The sequence below is a fragment of the Jaculus jaculus genome, chromosome 11, assembly GCF_020740685.1.
Source record: "Jaculus jaculus isolate mJacJac1 chromosome 11, mJacJac1.mat.Y.cur, whole genome shotgun sequence".
In the NCBI taxonomy this organism is placed as follows: Eukaryota; Metazoa; Chordata; class Mammalia; order Rodentia; family Dipodidae; genus Jaculus; species Jaculus jaculus.
In genome coordinates, this window is record NC_059112.1 from 111,926,630 (window position 1) to 111,945,635 (window position 19,006).

Sequence of the window (19,006 nt, forward strand, 5' to 3'; positions counted from 1 at the left end):
ATACACCTGTTCCTATGGGATACAGGGCTGGGGGTGTGGTCCATAGCAGGGGACAGCCCCTGGAAGGGAGGAAGCTCTGTGGCAGAGCTGGCAGGGTGCCCAAGATCCAGATTAGGGTGCATGGGCTCTATCAAGAGGATGACCCCAGACCAGCAGGGTGGACAGGCATATTGAAGCAAGTGCTAAGACACCATCTGCTCTGGGGGTCTGGGGAGAGGCCAAGGCCATTCCGGAACTTAAGGCTTCCCTGCCTACTCCGTGGAGTGGAGATGCTGGGGGGGGGGGTTCTGCTGGCCCGAGGCTGCCTAGAGTGAGGGGTTGGGCAGGCCCTTGCTCCAACTCCTTCACACATACTCATGGAGACTCTTAGCAGTGCCCCTTCTCCCATGGAGCACATCATGTCAGGTGACAGTGACCCACAGGCTTGGCCTTTGCTTATACACCCCCTCTCTATCATTCCTCCAACACCAACAAAGCCAGAAGCCCAAGTCCGTGCCTATCAGAACACCCAGCTCAGCCACACGGCCTGGCCACAGGGACTTGGGCTGACAGGGATGGACAGCTGCTGACCCTCAGATAACCAAAGGACCTGGCACCTGGCCCCAACACTGTCAGCTGTCTCCACAGCCACTGATGCCAAATCCACTGATACATGAAGAGGCTGGAAGGCCACTGTATGGACATCATAGCCACAGCAGTCACTGGTGTGCCTCTGCTATATCCGAGTGGACTTTGGCCATACATGTTAAGTCCAGACAGGAATACAATGGGTCAGGCACTGAGTTGTGGGGTGCTGGACCCCTGACTGTCCTCCAGCTTCAGGTTGGTTCAGCCCCCTGCACCCATCCACCCAGCTCTGTAAAAAGTCTCACAGAACCACCAAGCCTGGCATTAACCTTCTAGGCTCAGCAACTCAGGTTATGGGCGGGAGCTGGGGCCAGCAAAGACCTTCCTGGGGTCCCTGGAGGGAATGCTGGGACAGAAGTGGTGACGGTGCTAGGCCTCCCTGGGAGCAGAGCCACACAGATCTGCAGAGGGCTTGTCAACTCAACTAGACTGAGGAGTGCCAAGACTGGTAAAGCATGCCCCTCTCTGAGAGTGTTCTCAGGGAATCCCTTGAATGGGGGAAGTACATCCCATAGACTGGGGACCTAAATGCAAAAAGTGGGAAGAGCCAGGCATGATGGCTCACACTTCCAATCCCAACACTCGGGAGGCAGAGGTAGGATTGCTGTGAGTTCAAGGCCACCCTGAAACTATGTAGTGAATTCCAAGTCATCCTGGACTAGAGTGAAACCCTACCTTGAAAAACCACCACACGTGGGAAGAGGAGGAGGAGGAGGAGGAAGGCTGCTAATGCACAAGCTTCTCTCTGCTTCCTGGCCACTAAGAGGCGAGTAGCCTCCTCCTGCATGCACTCCTGCCACCAAGCTGCTCTGCCTCCCCATGGACATAAAGTGATGAAACTGGCTGACCAACGGCTGAAGCTCTAAAATCACAAGCTAAAAAGTAAATCCATCCTCCTCCTAAATTCTCTCATACACCACCGTGAAGATAAACTGACTCACACAGTGGGACACAAATGCCACTGAGCACAGGGGTCCTAAGTTGCTTCCTGGAGGTTGGCTGGAGCTCCTGAAACAACCAGGGGCAGCACAGGACCCAGAGATATGTGCAGACAAGTTGCCCATGCTGGCTTTGCGCAAGGGTGCCTGCCTGGCCCTTCCTACCACACCATCTCCCTCCATCTTCTACAAGTGAACTGAGGCTGGAAGAGGCCTGTCTGCAGCTGTGCAGCACCCACCTCAGACTTGTGTGCATAACTTCCTTCCCCACAACTTCCTGGGATGTCCCTTTAGAAGTCCCTACAGGAACCCCCCAAGGTCATAGGCTGCTAAGAGCCAAGTGCCAGCAGCTGATCCAATGGCTGACCTGGGCTGGCACGGTCAGGTTGTGAAAGTGAGCTCAAGGCTTGCACCTAGGGTGTGTGCCAAGGGCTCTGCTATATAGAACCTTCCCTCTGCCCTCTTGCAGCCCCTAGACAGGCTGCTTTCTGAGCACCAAGACCTTGAACTCAAGACCCTTTAGTATTGCCCAAGACTCAGCGATAGGTAGGCTGACTCTGGTGTCAGACCCTGAGGCCCTGGCCTTGGCCTATGGGTGGACACCAGGCTTCAAGACAGCCTATGGTCTTCCTGAGGCTTACAGGCCGTACCAGTGTGGCTGTGTACCAGGTGGATAGTGACTACGGGCGAGTGCCACCTTATGAACCCTATTTTAGATCCAGGCTGGATGCCTGCTTGCTGGGGGATATCTCAGAGTAGGCACTCTGGCCCACCAGACTCTTGTGGAGACTTCTTTCAAAGCCCTGAAGTCCCCACCCTGTACGGCCCAGGAGGAATGATGGAAGTCCCAAGGAGCCTGGTGGGGCTGGGACCTGCCAAGAACCCAGTAAGGAGCTTCACGGAAGCGGGCAACAAGCTCTGGGGCCAGGCCAGTAAACCAGAAGCTGACTGGGAATTAGTGACATGTGTTGCCACGGCAACCCAGGGAAGGGAAACATGCCTGGCCTGAGCACGGTGCGCAGCCTTGCACCAGCTCTGCAAAGGTAAGAGGAAACCCCAGAGATTCATTAGCAACAGGTTCCCATGGCAACCTCACCAAGCTCATTAATAATTTTTTTAAAAAATTTCCAAGTGTGGGTGTTAAAATCCTCCCGAGAACGGAGGGAGGGACGGATGCAGAGCAAACACACGCGCCAGCTACTCCCACCCACGGCCCAGGAGCCGCCGGAGGCCAGCAGCACCTGTCCCCACCCAACCCAGGAACCAGGGCCTAGAGGTTCCTTATGGCAGGGGCGTGGCCATCCAGGGAGCTCTGTCAGCTGCCTAGGGACCACAGTGAAGACCCAGGGGATTCCACATGTCTTGCTGAAGCAGGACAGTGGCCTGAACACCCAGGCAAGGGGCTCAGAGGTCAATAAGTGGAGGCTGTTTTACCAGACAGCCTGGCAGGACCAAACGCTGTTCCTATGTGGCCCAGCAATTCCATCCCAGGTATCCGCCTGGAGCTCACCGCCTGCCCATTCAGAGCCGCAGTGATTTCTGCCACTGTCACGGTGTGGAACTGCCCAGATGCCTGCCGGCAGATGAGCACAAAGCCCATCCACACCTTGGATGGTTACTCGATTTAGAAGCACTCACTGCCACCTACTGCAGGGTCACCCCCAAACCAGGAAGTGAAGGATGGGGCTAGGGACGGCTCTTCCCAGGTACAGCCGGAAAGTGGCAGTGTTTAGGGGCACAACAGAGCAAGATCCACAATGTTCATAATGTGTGTACCACTGGGACCTTACTCCCTACCCTCCTAAATGTTCCTGTCAATGAGGCCTGGTGCCCCCTTCCCCCAGTCCTTGCTGACACGAGAAAGCATCAAGTAACAGGAAATCCTTGTGACCAGCTCATCGGAGCCCTTGGTGGGAACCCACAAACAGGCACGCTTTCCCTGTAGCAACAAAGGAATGGAGCAGCAGTGGCGGCAACACAGCAATGTATAATTAAGGACATAAAATGGGGACGTTTGCAGTCTGTGTAGCCATTCACACCCCACACAGTAATAACAGGCCTGCAGGCTGGGCTTCAGAGTGCCAATTATCAATCAGGAGCTGTGCGCCCACCCAGGCATGGACACAAGGTGTGGCCTATTCATTCACAACGTCCCCTCTGACACTCCATGAAAAAAAAAACTGTCAGTATAACAGGTCCAGGAGCTGAGGTCAAGCAACCAGAGCTGTGGTGCCAGTGTGTGCCACGGGAAGGATTCTTGTGCACACTGTGAAGACTTGGAGGGCGTGGGCAGGGATGGGGTGGTCTGCTGCCTTCTCTCTCTGGCTCCCTGTGCCCCTAAGGCTGATGCTCCAGTACCAGGGTGCTAGGCTTCCCTTCTGCTCACAAGCTCTTCTGGACCCACCCCTGATGAGCAAAGCTCCACCCCTTCCCAGTGTCTGTCCAGCCTCTTTCCTACCTTGGTGACTCAGATCCCAGGCTACGTAAGGTTCTGCGGTACCAGAGGAGACTGCTGAGAGAGAAATAGCAGCCTGTGCTTCTGACACAAGCACCATAGATCGCCTGGGGTGAACCTCTGTCCCCAGGTCCACTGTGGAACTATTCCCATGGAGAGAGGGGAAAGTTAGTCCCAACTCACTGTGATGGGAACTTGCCACGGGCAGACTAGAGGTAGCACGTGGGGCTCAGAAGAATCACAGACGCCAATGACTTTTCTGTCTGCTTTTCAAACACTGGCACAGGGCTGGACAGATGCCTTAGTGGTTAAGGTGCTTACCTGAAAAACCTAAGGACCTAGATTTGATACCCCAGTACCCACGTAAGCCAGATGCATAAGGTGGCACATGTATTTGGAGTTCGTTTGCAGTGGCTGGAGGCTTTGACATACCCATTCTCTATCTGCCCCTCCCTACCTCTTTCTCTCTCTAAAATAAATAAATAAATAATATTTAAAAACCAGGGGCTTGAGAGATGGCTTAGTGGTTAAGGCGCTTGCATGCAAAGCCAAAGGACCTCGGTTCAGTTCCCCAGGACCCACATAAGCCAGATGTACAAAGTGGCACATGTGTCTGGAGTTTGTTTGCAGTGGCTGGAGGCCCTGGTACATCCATTTTCTCTCCCCCCACCCCACTCCATGTGTCTGCCTCTTTCCCACTCTCGCTCTCTCAAATAAATAGTTTAAAAAATATTTAAAAAAAAAACTGGCACAGCTTTCTTCTGGAGAAGCCACTGCTGTTCCAGGCATCTAGGAGCAGGAACTGCCACTGTCTCACCACTCTCTGCCATCTTTCTTTTGAAAGACAGCTCCCCCACTTGGCAGATGGTAAGTGGAAAGGGGAGTGCTCAGTGGAAACTTTTGAATTCTTGGCGGGCTGACAAGTCGTCTTGATTAGTCCTGTGAATTGCATGACCAACCAGGACCCGCCTATTTCCGTAAGCTCCTGCACTCAGCTACCCGGTGCACAGGTGGGCTAGACTCCAATGCGGGAAGATGCGGCAGGGCAAGGAGCTGCTGCCCGGCCTTGGGCAGACTCACGGCCGAGTCAAAGACTGCACTCGCCTTGGGAGCCCAGCCTTTCCTGCCTCAAGGTCCTTTCCTGCAAGCCTCGTTCTAGCAGGGCTCCCCTTGGTTGGTTGTCCAGAAGCCTGCCAAGGACCTAACACTACAGAAGACCTCCTGACAGGTAGACTGAGGTCTGTCCAGAGCTAAGAGCTGTGCCACTTGCGCCCTCTCAGTTGGCAAACCTGCTGTCACAGAGCTGGCCTTTTCAGACAGCAAACTTGCTGCCACTGACAGTCCAGTTTTTGTCTGAGTTGTTAATCTCCCATGTACATAAATCCTTGTTCTTTCACCCTTTGCTGTCTGTCCACTCCATTCTTCAGCTGGACAGACAAGGACGAGCGTGAGGAACTGTTTCAATGGCACTATGCCCGGCTTCCAGTACATTCCTGGGGATGAGACCCATCTCCCTGTGACCTCATCCATTTGTCTTCTCTGCCACGACACACGGCGACCCGTCCCGGCAGTGGAAGCCTGAAGAGTTCCTTCCTTGCCACCCATGTTAGCACCACTGTCCCTGCACAGTACCGGAGCCTTTCACACCTCAGAATCTCCATGGAACCAAATCACCCTGGGATTCACCACCTAGAGGACATCCTTTTTGTACACACAGTTCAGGAGCAGAGGTAGCCATCCATCAGGCAAGCACTGTGTGACGGCCCTTGGACACCGGGTTAGGAGCCCCATACCTGCTCTGGACACCAGGCTTCTTTGGGTGCAGACCCAGGCAGCACTAACAGCCCAAGCAAACTCCAGAGACGCCAACCAGGCCCCAAAAGTCCCCAGTACCAGGCTCATCTCATGTGGGGTGGGGAGGGTCACACAGCTTCTGGAGACACAAACATTCAAGACCCAGAACCAACCTGGGACCTCTTACAGGATGAGTGTCACCAAGCACCTGGTCCCTCATTAAGACTCCCTCAGAAAATGAGGTGCGGAGGTAGCAGCCAGCCCAACCCTCCAGCCAGGTCTAAAGGTCCCACTGAGGTCAAGTCACTGGCAAGCACAGGACCAGGACGAGGGCCAGAGCTTGGTGGGGGCTGTCCACATGGTGGGGGGGCCTGGCCTGCAGAGGAGCAGAGCGCAGCTCGGGCAGGCAGGAGTGGCAATGTCATATACCCATGCTGCATGTGCCAGCCAGTGAATCCTAATGCCCCATGTAGGTGCCAACCAACATACCACCTTCCCTGGTTCTAGAATATGGAAAGTCAGCCTGAGACACATCCAAAATGTCTGTGCTGACCTTGGCACCAATGATGAGGGTCCCCTTCCCATAGGAAAGACGGTCAGGGATGGCAGCTGGCCATGCCCATGCCAGGAAAGGGCTGAGATGACTGCAAAGATGTCCTCTGTGCTTAGGGTAAGGTCACCTAATTCCTATATTCAAAAACAAGACTTTCAGTTGGGCCTGGATTTCAGATGAAAAGCTGTTTTTACTCTATGTCCCAAATATCCTGCTGGCCACCACAGTCCTGAAGCATCATGTTGTTTGTTGCAAACTAATTTCACAGAGTACTCCGACTTTCTTCTTCACAGGAAGATCCAGGCCCAAGGTCTGCCCCTACACAACCAGCACTGGAAATCTGGGCGTGACTACACCCCACTCCAATCCTGGCCTGGCAAGCAACAGTGAGGCTTTGGTGCCCAAAGCTACTCTCGGGGCACAGGCTCTCGTTTCCTCATCAACCCTGAAGGTGCTAAGAGGCTGTAAGCTACAGGGCAGGGGGGTTCTAAGACCTGGCATGGACTTCGGACAGTTACAGGTCCCATCTAGTCACTGCAGTGACAGAGCAGGCCTGGGCTGTCACCAACTGGGTAAGTACTAGAGAGAGGTGAGATGTCCAGTCAGGACTCTCCCCATCGGATTCCGAGTTCAGCTGGGTCTGAGGCACAGTGAGTATATGCTGGATGCAGCAAGCACCAGTGGTCACAGTGGAACCCTCAGGCACCTTCAGGGGCGCCAGGCTTTTCTGCAGCCCAGGACAAGCCTGTCCATCGTGATGAGGCACTAATTCAGGCTGACTCACCAGAGGACAGCCATGGCTAGACTGGCACCCACGGCCAAAGACAAAGGGACACAAGCAGGGACATTGCCACATGGTCTCCAAGGCCCTTGTTCTGTCCATACTCTCCTGACAAGCAGTGGTCACTCCCTGTCCATCAAATAGGTTTCCCATCCTTGTGGGAGGCCAAGCTGCTGCCCAGGAGACATAACCCAGGCATGGTCAGAACTCCTAGCCTATGGACAGTGGTAGACACCCTCCTGTCCTCTCCTATCACAGGGTCCCTGGTCCCCATCACAGCCAACCAGAAGACACTCAGCGGGGGCCACGCCCTACTCCTTCACACCGTTACTCAGTTACTCTGGGCCCTGCCATGAGGCGAGGGGGTGCCTCTTGGCTTCTCGGGATACAGGGACGCGTGCAGGCCCTCAACCTGCAGGTTACCTCACCTCTCTGAGCACAGAACAAAGAGGTTGTGGAGACCTTCGAAGGCCCAGATGGGCAGAGGAGCACACAACCAACCCAGGACAGCTCCATGGTGGCCACAGGGCCACAGTCCATCTGCCACCTCACCTGGCCACAACTGCTCTATCCACATCCCCGTACCTTCACACCACTGCTTGATCAACCATTCCTCCAGCCTGACCACTCCCATACAGGAGGACTGATGGCTGCCCCTGACAGAAAGGAGCCTGAGTAGCCCCATGGCCATTCAGTGTAGCCCCTAGATCCCTTATCAGAGCCCAGGAATCCCAGAACAGGCCTCATGGGCCATGAGATGCTCTCGCCAGCCCTCTCTGAGCCAGGGCCAGAGCAAAGGTAGCTTCAGAGTAGAGTCAGCTCCTCCCCAGACGCCTATAGTCAGCACCCTTCTTTTTTTTTTTTAATTTAATTAATTTATTTGAAAGGAAGCAGTAGAGAGAGAGAATGGGTGTACCAGAACCTCTAGCTACTGCAAATGAACTCCAGACGCATGCACCCCCGTGTACATCTTGCTTATGTGGGTCCTGGGGAACCGAACTGGGGTCCTTTGGCTTCACAGGCAAATGCCTTCACACCCAGCCGGCACCCTTCTTTATGAGCACTAAGAAAACGATGGGCTTGCTCCTCTGGGCACACACAGAGGCGCTAGAGCTCGGAGCCCCCCAAGGCCTTGGACACCATAGCACCAGCACTGGTCAGAGCCAAGCAGGCTCAGCCTCCATTCCCACTGTCTCCCTCAGAGGTGGTGGAAAAGCCCCTGAAGACCACAGGCTAATGGGGCAGGCTCTCTTAGTGAGTGAGGGCCCTGTACTCCTGATAGGACCCTAAGAGCTCCCTCCTGGACGGGGTGCCCGAGGCCTCACATGTGGGGTTGACCCTGGCCGACGACTCGGGGCTGGCTGGGAACAGCACTGGGACCCCCCTGGAGACCCCTCCCACCTCCAGGCACAGACAGGAGCTACCCACTGGATCCTCTGACCACAGCAGGGAGTTCTCCTTGGCTGACCAGGCCATCACAATGACTGGTTTCACAGTTGATTTTCTCCTCACCCCGGGTGGTCCTTATCTAGGATCCTGACATGGTAAGCATCTAATTGATTCTGAGCAGCGCCTCCCTCCCGTTAGCCCCTCATAGGCTCCTGCCCCTGCCACTCTTCTTCCCTCCAGGGGGTCCTGTGCCGCTGGGGGAGTTCAAATAGGCGTATGTGACAGGCACCCATGCTCACAGCCACATGGGATGGCAGGCATGTCACAGCAGCTGGGTTGGCATCCTGGGGCTCCGTAACTAAGCACCACAGGCCAAGAGCTTTAAAATGACTCTCCTAGAGGTCCAGCCCTAAGTCCCCAGGGCAGGGCTCAGCAGGAATATTTGTCTCCAAGCCTCTAGAGAACCACCGTTCCTGGCCTTTTGTAGCTCCTGGTGTCAGTGGTGGCCCTTGACAATCTATGGCTGAGGCCATACTGCTCCAGTCTCTGCTCTGTCACCACGTGACCTGGCCTGTCCTCACAGGGGCACCCATCATTTGATTTGGGGTCATCTAACCCAGCCTATTCTCAACTAGTCACAGCTACCTACAAAAATTCTATTTCTACCTGGGCATGGTGGCACACACCTTTAATTCTAGCACTCAGGAGGCAGAGGTAGGAGGATTGCCATGAGTTCAAGGCCACCCTGAGATGACATAGTGAGTTCCAGGTCAGCCTGAGCTAGAGCGAGACCCTACCTCGAGAGGGGAAAAAAAAAAAAAACCAAGATTCCATTTCTAGCTGGGTATGATGGCACACACATTTAATCCCAGCATTTGGGAGGCAGAGATAAGAGGATCACAGAGAGTTCAAGACCACCCTGAGACTACACAGTGAATTCCAGGTCAGCCAAGGCTACAGAACAAGACCCAATCTTGTAAAACCAAAAAATAAAAAGATTCCATTTCCAATTAGAGCAGTCTCACATTCTGACATTTTGAGGTGGTCACAGATTCTGTAGGGGACAGTGTCCAGCCCAGCCCTGCAACTGACACAAGTTGCTCACTATGGACAGCGTATGGCCTCACTTGCTGCTCAGCTGTGGGCCCACTGCACAAACAAGAAAACTGAGGCCCAGAAGGTGACCTGTCCACAGAGGCACTACAGCTTCTGGGTAGTGACACCCCCTCACCCGCCACCTGGACTGCAGGGGACATCAAGTCTGCTCACCATAAAGGTTCTTCTGCCCTCCAAGAAACTCTACCATCCCGTTACCGTGCACAGTCCTACACTGGCTGTGGTAAGGGGCTGAGGGGGGGGGGGTTGGGTGTAGCTCAGACCCTAGCCCTGGGGGGACAGGAGCTCATCCTGAGCACTCACTGCCCTGGCTGTGTATGCAATGGGCCAGGCCAAGAGCATCTCTTCCTGACCTACATCTGGCCATTGTGCCCTTCCATCCAGGCCTCCCTGAATCCACCCTGATCATGACCAACTAGGACATCTGTGGGTGGTACAGCCAAGGTACATGGGCAGGTTCCATACATGGACTCTGGTCAGTCAACCAGGCTGCTAACACTTTTGTAGCCACAGGACCCAGGACTTTAGCTCCTCAAAGGCAGTCACTCCTGTCTGGATGCAGGAGAAGCCCAAGTACCAGGGTGTGTTCTCTCAGTCCTCAGGGCCTCAACAGGCCCAGAAACGACCCCTCCCACTAGTGCAGCCATCAGTCTGCCCTCCAAGAAACTCACCTTACCAAAAGTGAAGGACCTCACCAAAGTGGGGAGGAAGGGACAAGTAGCTCTGAGATTTCTGCAGCCCCTTCCCTGGACCATTGTTCCTGCTATGCCAGCCTGGTCTGGGGACAGGACGGAGACAGGGCTGGCACAGCCCAGAGGGAGGAAGAGGACAGAGTGAGCAGGCGAGCTGCTATGCCTGCCAAGAGCATCCCTGTGAGCTGCCAGGATTGGGCCATAGTGGACTTCAGCTTTCCCCCAGTTCCATGCGGCACAGGGGTGAGGGGAGGGGGGCTCCCTCCTCCGAGGAGAAGAGCTCACCCTGGTGCTGAGCTCCTTCCCTGCTGCCTGCCTCAGGCCTGGCCTGCCTCCCCTCTGGGGCTGGGGTCCAGTGCCATGTTAACATTCACTCCCCTTCTCTAACACACTCTCAGAACCAGCTTCCTGCCACAGTCACCCCACCTGAACACACACAGAAGCACCCCAGATGTATCAGCAAAGAGTTGGGGAGATCTGCTTGAACACAGCAGAACCAGGGCGTAGCTGGGGTCTCTGTCAGAAGCAAGATGGGACTGCACGGGCCCAGGGATATGTGTGTCTGCATCAAGCCTAGACACCCCAGGTGGTGACACATGCCTCACTGCAAGGGCAATTCTGAACTTTTGGAGCACTGAGGATCTTGCCAGCCCAGCCCCCAATGGCAGCAAAGCCTGGAGCGGGGAGAACCCGGACACCAGCATGTATGTAGTAAGGTCCTCCGGGACTCTGAATTCCTCCCACAACCGAGATCAAACTGTGCTGGGCCTGGCTGACCTCCTCCCACCCCCCACCCCTGCCTGGGGCTCCTCTGCCCAGGGACCCTGGCAGCCAGCAGAAGCTGGCAGCCCCTGCCCAGGGCACCTAATTCAGCGCATTCATTACCAGTTGTCCCTGCTATTTACCCCTGTAGGCCGTGACAGTATCACCACCACCCAACGTCTCCCCGCTGGGCCGTGGTTGCCCTCCTCTTGCCTGCCGCAGGGCTTGCAGTGGGTCCAGAGGCCAGGGACACCAGCTGCAGTGGCCACATGACAGCAGTGGCTCAAGTCTGCTCCATGAGGACCTTCCTGAGGAAACAGGGAGCAGTCTGCGGGCCTGCTACCTTGGGCGGGTACAGCGCTCTGGGGATGGTGTTTGGATCTGCTGCCAACTTTCTTGAGCTGGGCAGGGGGGCCGAGAGCCAGCAGTCTCCTTTGCTATGGCCCTGCCCCCGGAACTGTATCTTGTCTGGGCCCTCGACCACCACTCTAATCAAGGATCTGGTCCTACACCACAACAGTGTCTGTGTGGTTGTCACCATGCCTAGTTTCTGCCCAGGATGGTAGCTGGTCTTTAATCTCAGGCTTGGAAATGCAACCTGGGCCCACGTGATTCAGTTATGTTCCAAGTTATGACAGAACCAACCATCCAGGGGAGCAGAGCGAGCTAAGGGCTCATGAGGGAGAGGAAGAGCATCCCGAGTCTGGTCCCCAGAGCTGCAACCCCTTCTCCAGCAGGCTCAGCTCAGCAACAGGCCAACATCTGCGTAAACAGAGGTGACGGATTTGCATTTGCGCCTGACCTTGACTGCTCAGGGCTGAGGTTTGGACTTGGCCACCAGCCTTGGCTGCTCTGGATTCATCCGTTTGACAGGCTGCCCCATCCCCCGCATTCCTCCACATCCTGACCCTGGACAGATATCTGCCAGCAGCTCTGGGAGCCAGGCCCACTAGGAGGCAAAGGGAGTACCTGGACCACCCCGAGCGCTCTGCAGACCACAGAGGCACCCACAGCCTGTCTGCCACCGTGGCTCCCTTGGCTGGCATGGAGTTGGGTTATCTAACTGGGATGTCTGCTGGAGCCAATCTTCCAATATGGTATGGGCCACCGAGATGTTGGAAGTTCCTCCACTGTCTCCCCATCCCATCTTTGTCCCTGTGATACTCTGCACCTTTCATCCTGGCCTTGCCACACTTTCCCACAAGGCTGCGTTCCACCACTTTTCCCTTCCTAAGGAAGGGCTCCCAAACACCAGCAGAGAGCACACTGCATCCCTTAGCCCCAGGCTAGCTTATCACCCCCCTCTGACACCCCAGTTCTCTACTGCCTCATAGCCCCACTCCTTACAAGCAGGCTCTGGGGGCCCATGGATATATTCCTTACACCACCTCTCCTGAACCCCCCCCCTTCACTTCAGATCAGCTACAATTTCCACCCACCTCAGGATAATGGCACAGGCCTCCCAGCAACCCTCCCCCATAGACCTGATGCCTGGCCCCAGAAGCCTCTAGATCAGCCCATTCCACCCTCCAAAGGGCCCTACCTGCACAGTTCACAGGGTTGGCTGGGCTCTGGGCAGGTACTGTTGGGAGATCTTTGCTAAAGAAAGCAGCCAAGACTGCTGGTGGCAGGAACCCAGCCCCTCATTGCTCCCCCATAACACAAGGGCTCCCAGAATCCATCTAGGGAGGTGCACATGGGAACCCGTGGCAGGGCCTCGCAATGTCCCCAGGTGGCTGATGGGCGGGATCCTCTGTGCGCCTATCAGAAGGGGGCACCAAGGGCTCAGCCCAAGCTGAGGCGATTAGAAACAGGAAGAGGTGAAGCCCAGTGAGCGCCACCACCATCAAGAGTGGTGAGCTTGAGGACACCTGCAGGGTCCTCAGTGTGAGGTGGGCAAGGGCCTCAGCAAGACTCGGATAGTCATTCTATCCCCACCTTACACAGTGATCGTGACCGCTTGCGGCAAATCCTTTTCAAATACGCCACGGCGACGTGGCCGGCCCTGGGCTACAGATGTGGGTCTGGCCTGTCCTAGACTCCAGCTCCCACTGCTGCTTCTCCCTCAGGGGCACTGAGGCCCAGGTACACTGTGCAGCCACTCTTCAGGGTGTGCTCAGCCTTGCTGGCATCTCACCGATTTCAAGGAGGGGACGATGAGATGGGAGAGGTGACATCATGTGGATGTATGGTATTGTCGTCTCCCTGATGTGGGTATGTAAGACTTGAAAAGAATTCCAGACCACCCTGCCCTGAGAGATGCCCACCTAAGTCACTTCCCACCATCCAGAAGGTGTGGGCTGCCTCTGTCACACTTTACAGCTCTTAGTGGAAATACCACCTTCTGATTCTGCCCCAGCCCATTGACTCTAGGGTAAGGCTGCCTCCACTCCTCTAAATGAGCCCCTAAGACAGGGACACTCTGTCCCTCACCATGGCACACAGTGTGAACTAACACACACCCCAGGTCCCTCACTAGGCAAGCAGCCCTCAGAATGCCAAGATGCTGGCCAGTGGCTTCAGTGACCTCAAACTTATCTACACATCCTCTGGCAGTGACCCACATGCTCAGCTCCAGAGACTGTGGGGAAGCTGGCCCTTGGAACACAGGACCAACAAGGGGCCTGCTCCAAGAGAGCACTGTAAGCCAGTTTTTACCTGCTTCCTCATCCCGTATTCTTCTCAGGTGAGAGTGGCGTACTGGTCTGCAATGGAACCTGGTGTTGGTCATGCAAGGAGACAGCTGTGGCCCTGCTGAGCTAACCCAAGCCTCCCATGTCAAGAAAACAGCCAGCCAGAAGGAATCGGAAGAAAACAGGCACAGCAAGGTGCGGGGGAGGTAGGGGACATAGAGGGAGTGTCCCCTTGGGTATAGGGCCTGGGAACCCTTATTAAAGAACCCCCAAGGGGAGCTGTAGAGATGGCTTAGTGGTTATGTGCTTGCCTGTGAAGCCTAAGGACCCCAGTTCGAGGCTCGATTCTCCAGGACCCATGTTAGCCGGATGCACAAGGAGGTGCATGCGTCTGGAGTTCGTTTGCAGTGGCTGGAAGCCCTGGCGTGCTCATTCTCTCTCTCTCTCTCTCTCTCTCTCTCGCTCTGCCTCTTTGTCTGTCTGTCTGTCACTCTAAAATAAATGAACAAAAAAAATTTTTTAAGAACCCCCAAGGGATGGCGAGGTTCCAGAGTCAGGGAGCACCACTGGATCCCACCCTATTACTGTCCCTGGCTCAGAGCTCAGACCCAGGAGCCCGTGACTTCCAGCAACCAACATGATCCTGAAAGCCAGCTTGGATGTCCTAAAACTGCCAAAACGGACAGTCTTGGAGACAGGAAGACTAAAGGATTGACTCTCCCACACCAGTTCCCTGTGCGTCCTCACTGGGGGCAGCACTCATGCCGGCCTTAGGAACCTGAGTGCTCGCAGTCATCACAGAGCAACGTGGCATCTTAAAGCATCGATTTTGAAAGGATGCCACAAGGACCTCAGCACTATCTAGCCAAACAAGCATCCCGTGTGTGAGCTTCTAAGGCGGGCTAGACTCGGCCTAACTCTGACCTTGACATGGGGCTACGGTGCCTAGCTGAGAGAGCTTAAAGGGAATCGTCTGAAAGATCCCCACTCCCTAATGCCCCTGGTCACCTTCTAGACCCTGGACACCACAGCCAGCCTTCCTTGCTCCCATAGGATGGACGGGTCTTCCGGTCTAGTCTGTGCATCCCTGGGGAGCCCCACCCACCCTCCCTGGGACAGGAGCAGCTGCACCGGCAAGCTCCAAGTCAGAAGCCTGGGGGAGCAGGGGCAGAACATAACCCAGCCAAGCGGGCTACAACACACGGGTCCCACCCACCCTCCTCTATAAATAAGCCTGTGTAGGAGAAACAGCGCTCGCCCCGAAAGTTCCATCCCCGATTGTATTTTTAAAGAGCAGGCTAAATCAATAAGGACAAAGAGCGTCCTTGGAGGTTCCTCTGCCACTCGGATGGGAGCCCCCCCTCCAGGCAAGACCGGGATGGGTCACACCTGCGTCTCAGCCATTCACGGTGGGGGAAGGAGGGTTCTAAAAAGGTCCTGGGAGAAGGTCCCAACCTATGTTCTAACAGTCAATGGGAGCCCAGCTCCAGTTGGTGGGCAGCTGCTGGGAATGCCAGCCTGCAGCCACTTCTTGGAATGCGGGTTCCCCAAGCAAATCTTTCTCTCCCTCTGGAGTTTACCCTCTGAAGGAAGAACAAAGAGTCCTACTGGCACTGTGTCCACCTATGATGGCTGTGAAAGAGAACTTTGGCCCCAGGAAACACCCTCTGATCACAAGAACCCCCCAGTCCCTGGCAAAACCCTGGCTACACTAACCACCCATGCCTCATACAGAGCCACCCCTCCCAGCTCCCAGGAATGTGAAGTCTCGGCAAGCCTCAGCCCACACGGGCTTCCCCAGTAAGCCGATCCCTCGCTCGTCCAGGCATGTGGCTTATTTTAGGATCTCCCTGAGGCCCTGGTGCACACCCCACACCAAAGCATGACATCTGTTGGGGGTCAGAACTATCCTCATGTAGCCAGGGTCCTGGTGAGCCCACTCCATGGACAGACAGAACGCATCCACACCGAGCAATTCTGGTGCTCAGGTACTAGGCCAGCTCTCTGCTTTGGGGATACTCAAGAGTCAGTGGGTCTTTTTTTTGGGGGGGGGGAGAGATGGCAGAATCAAACTGTACTGTGCCTTGTGTAGCCACAGCAAGGAAGGTGGTGATATGACAAGGTTCCTGGGGACAGCCAGGAGCACTAAAAGCTATGGCTGCTCCTGAGGGCAGGAGTCTCCCACCTACCGGGACAGACCAGCTTATCTTCTCCAGCTGAGTGGACTCCTCACTTTCCAATCTCCTCTTTCAAGGGTGGCAACACAAGAGTGTCTCCAGGGACTAATAAGGGGATCTTCCCCCTCAGGACCCAAATTTACTGACGAACAACAAGGCTCAGGCCAGGGGGCACTGCCAGCCCCATAACCCTCAATGATGGAAAGCTTGCCTCACCTGTGTGAGCCACTCCCCCCCCCACCTTCCCTGCACTCAGTCACACAAACAACCTTGTAAGAAGTCCTTGGGGGACATGACAGCCCAGATCGCCAGGGTCAGCCTCAGTCTCCTCAAGCTGTGAGGGGACAGCACAGCAAAGCCAGATCTGGCTGTCAGAAGAGCAAGTCCAGACCCACTCAGCTCTTCCCCTAGCTGGTGTGTACAGACCTGGAAATGACAAACTCAGTCACTGGCATGGGGCCAGCCTCCATCCCCTCCCCAGGGTTTATGGCGAAATTGCTGTGGTCCACCCCCCCCCAACTCTCTACCAAAAAGAAGTGGTCCAGTCACTTCCAGTCTGAGTCCTGTTAATGGGACAAACTGACAGCCACCCCGCAAGGTCATCCCACTCCTGCAGAGGGCAAACGGACCCCAAGAATACCCACCACTTGCAGACACCACAGTCACTACAGAAGAGAAAGGTGGCACTGGAGCCCACCCTGGCTCAGAGCAGGCCACAGCTATGACCTGGGGACCACCAGCCTCCTTTACAAGCAGAGAAAAATCTGACTCACCCGGTGTTTGGATTGGAGAGAAGAGAAACACGGGCTTTATTACTTTTTTTGGTACAGATTCCTCTTTTGTATTTAATATTTATACAGTTAAACACACAAGGTAGAGAAACATATACACACATTGCTCATTTTGCCTCTGTCTCCGACTCTGACGGGGAGAGTTTATGGGCCCATGTCAATCCCCCCCCCCCCCCAGGCCCTCCACCTACCCAGAGCCCAGGAAGCAGAACGCAGCTCTCACAGCCCTGCCATCCTGATGCGGGGCTGCTGGAAGGGCCAACCAGCACCAGACACGGTTTTCAGCTTCTTCTAAGAGCCTGTCAGGGCAGTCCCCTAAAGGCACCTGCTGAGGTGCCACTAGCCTCTTTCTGCATCTCAGAAATGCCTCTGGCACTGGCCCAACTCTGTTCTGGAACCTTCTCTGAAAGTCCGTGCCCTGGTAGCCAGAGGGGCAATCCTCCTCTCAGGGCAAGTGGCTGTGGAGAAGGGGGTCCTGTATAGTGCCAGCTGCCTCCCTGCCCCCTTCCCCCAGCTGCGCATGACTTAAAATCAGCCTCGTTACAGAGTTCAGCCTGGAAGAGCGAGTTCTCAACCAACCAACAACGTCACTGCCTCTCCTCTGCCAAGCACCAGGAAACCAGCCCTGCCCATCACACAGCCCCCACGGGAGTGCAAGGCTCAGGTGTAAAACTTTCTCCTTACTCTAGCCCTTCAGGTGTCTCTGGCCCCAGGGAGGGTCGAGCCACAGGCCCAACTTCAGAAACTAAGCAAGGGGATCCCGGTCCTGCCCTCCACCCTAGGGTCAGAGGAGTTATCACCTCTTCCCTTCAAGCCGCCACCGCCACCGCCTCCACCACCAGCAGCAGCAGCAGCAGCCGCCGCCTCGCCCATTCTTCCCATACTGTCCATGTCAAGCCAGCTCTGGATCCCAATCCCCGGGGCAGGTCCCGAAAGGCGTCCCCAACGGACACCTCCCCCCACCCGCAACACCTCTGGGAAGACCGCTGCTCCCGCGGCCCTACCCGGCGGCCCCAGATCCCACAAGCTGGGGCGCACCGTGCGTATGCAGAAGGGGTCCCGCGCCCCCAGCCAGCCCTCCGCGCCCCGCCAGCTCTGGAAGGATATGGGTTACAAACCAACCGGAGGCACCAGCTGCGCGGCCGCGTGGTCTGCCCGAGGCAGAAGAAGACCGTGGCCGCTAGCGCGGGGTACGGGACGGGCTGTTCCTCGTCGGCACCCAGGTCTGCGCCGCGCTCGGCCGCCGGGCTCTCGGGGGGAGACACGCTGGGACCGGATCCCCGCTCCTCCTCGCGTCCCGTCGCCCCAGGACTCGCCGGGGAAACCCTCTCCGCCGCCGCTGCCGCCGGGCCCGAGGGCGAAGCGCCCAGGGGCACCCGGACTTCCTCGGCAGCCTGCGCGCCCTCGGTCATGGTGGTGGTGGGGGGCAACACCTGCGGAGAGAGGACAAGCGGTGACCCGGGCCCAGGAACGACGCCCCCGCCTCCGGCACGGCGGAGCTGCGGGAACAGCCGCCGCCGCCGGGATGTCTTTGTCTCTCCTTATTAGAGACAAATGCGCCCCCCGCCCCCGCCCGTCCCCTCCCTCCCGCCCGCCCGCCCTCCGGCGGATGCTGGCAGCCCCACCCCCACGACCCAGGCGAAGGGCTGCGGGGGCCCCGAGGGGTGTCCACGCCCGGGGTGTCCAAGTTGACAGGGTCCCGGGCGCGCGTCCTCGTCCGCGTCTCACCTCGCTCCAGCGGCCCCCACGGGCATCGCCCGGGCGGCGAGGTCACCGCGGACCCAGCCCAGCGTCCGGCTTCGGGTCAGCGCCGCCACTCCTGCCTGCGCCCCCAGCCCACCCGGCGCCGGCTCCCGCCCCGGCTCCGGCCCCGGCACGCCCGACAGTGGCCACGGCGTCCCGGGCGCGGGGAACCGCTGAATGCACGGTGGGGGGCGGGTGCGGACCCGGGGCGCGGGCCGGGACGGGGGAGGGGGGCGCGGGCTCGGACCGGCGAGGGAGCGGGGAGCAAGCCAGGCGCCCGTCCGCGAGCAGCGCTGGAAACTTCGGAGTGAGCGGCGCAGGGGGGCGGGGCGCTGGGGGCGGCCGGCGGGGCGGGGCCGGGGCGGGCCGGGGGGCGGGGCCGAGACGGGCGTGCGGGGGGCGGGGGCGACCTGCGGGGACTTGAGGGAGGAGGTGGGGGTCACCAGCACGCGCACTCTCCGAAGATGCCCGCCTCCGCTGTGCCCCACCTGTCCCAGATGCAGGGCTGGGTGTATGAGGTCCGCGCGTTCCCCCCATCAGCTCCGGCCGGTCCTC

The 19,006-nt window shown here is 57.0% G+C and overlaps 1 protein-coding gene across 3 annotated transcripts in view; it reads right to left on the bottom strand.

The window, feature by feature from the left end:
- The window catches only part of Cacna1h (calcium voltage-gated channel subunit alpha1 H), a 65,072-nt gene extending 46,937 nt beyond the window's left edge, over window positions 1-18,135 (bottom strand). For all 3 annotated transcript variants that reach the window (XM_045161318.1, XM_045161317.1, XM_045161320.1), the window contains exon 1: window positions 17,816-18,135. In XM_045161318.1, coding sequence (XP_045017253.1) covers window positions 17,816-18,120 — 305 coding nt within the window. In that variant the 5' untranslated portion in view covers window positions 18,121-18,135. The remainder of the gene's footprint in view (window positions 1-17,815) is intronic.
- Between the last annotated feature and the right edge of the window lie 871 nt (window positions 18,136-19,006).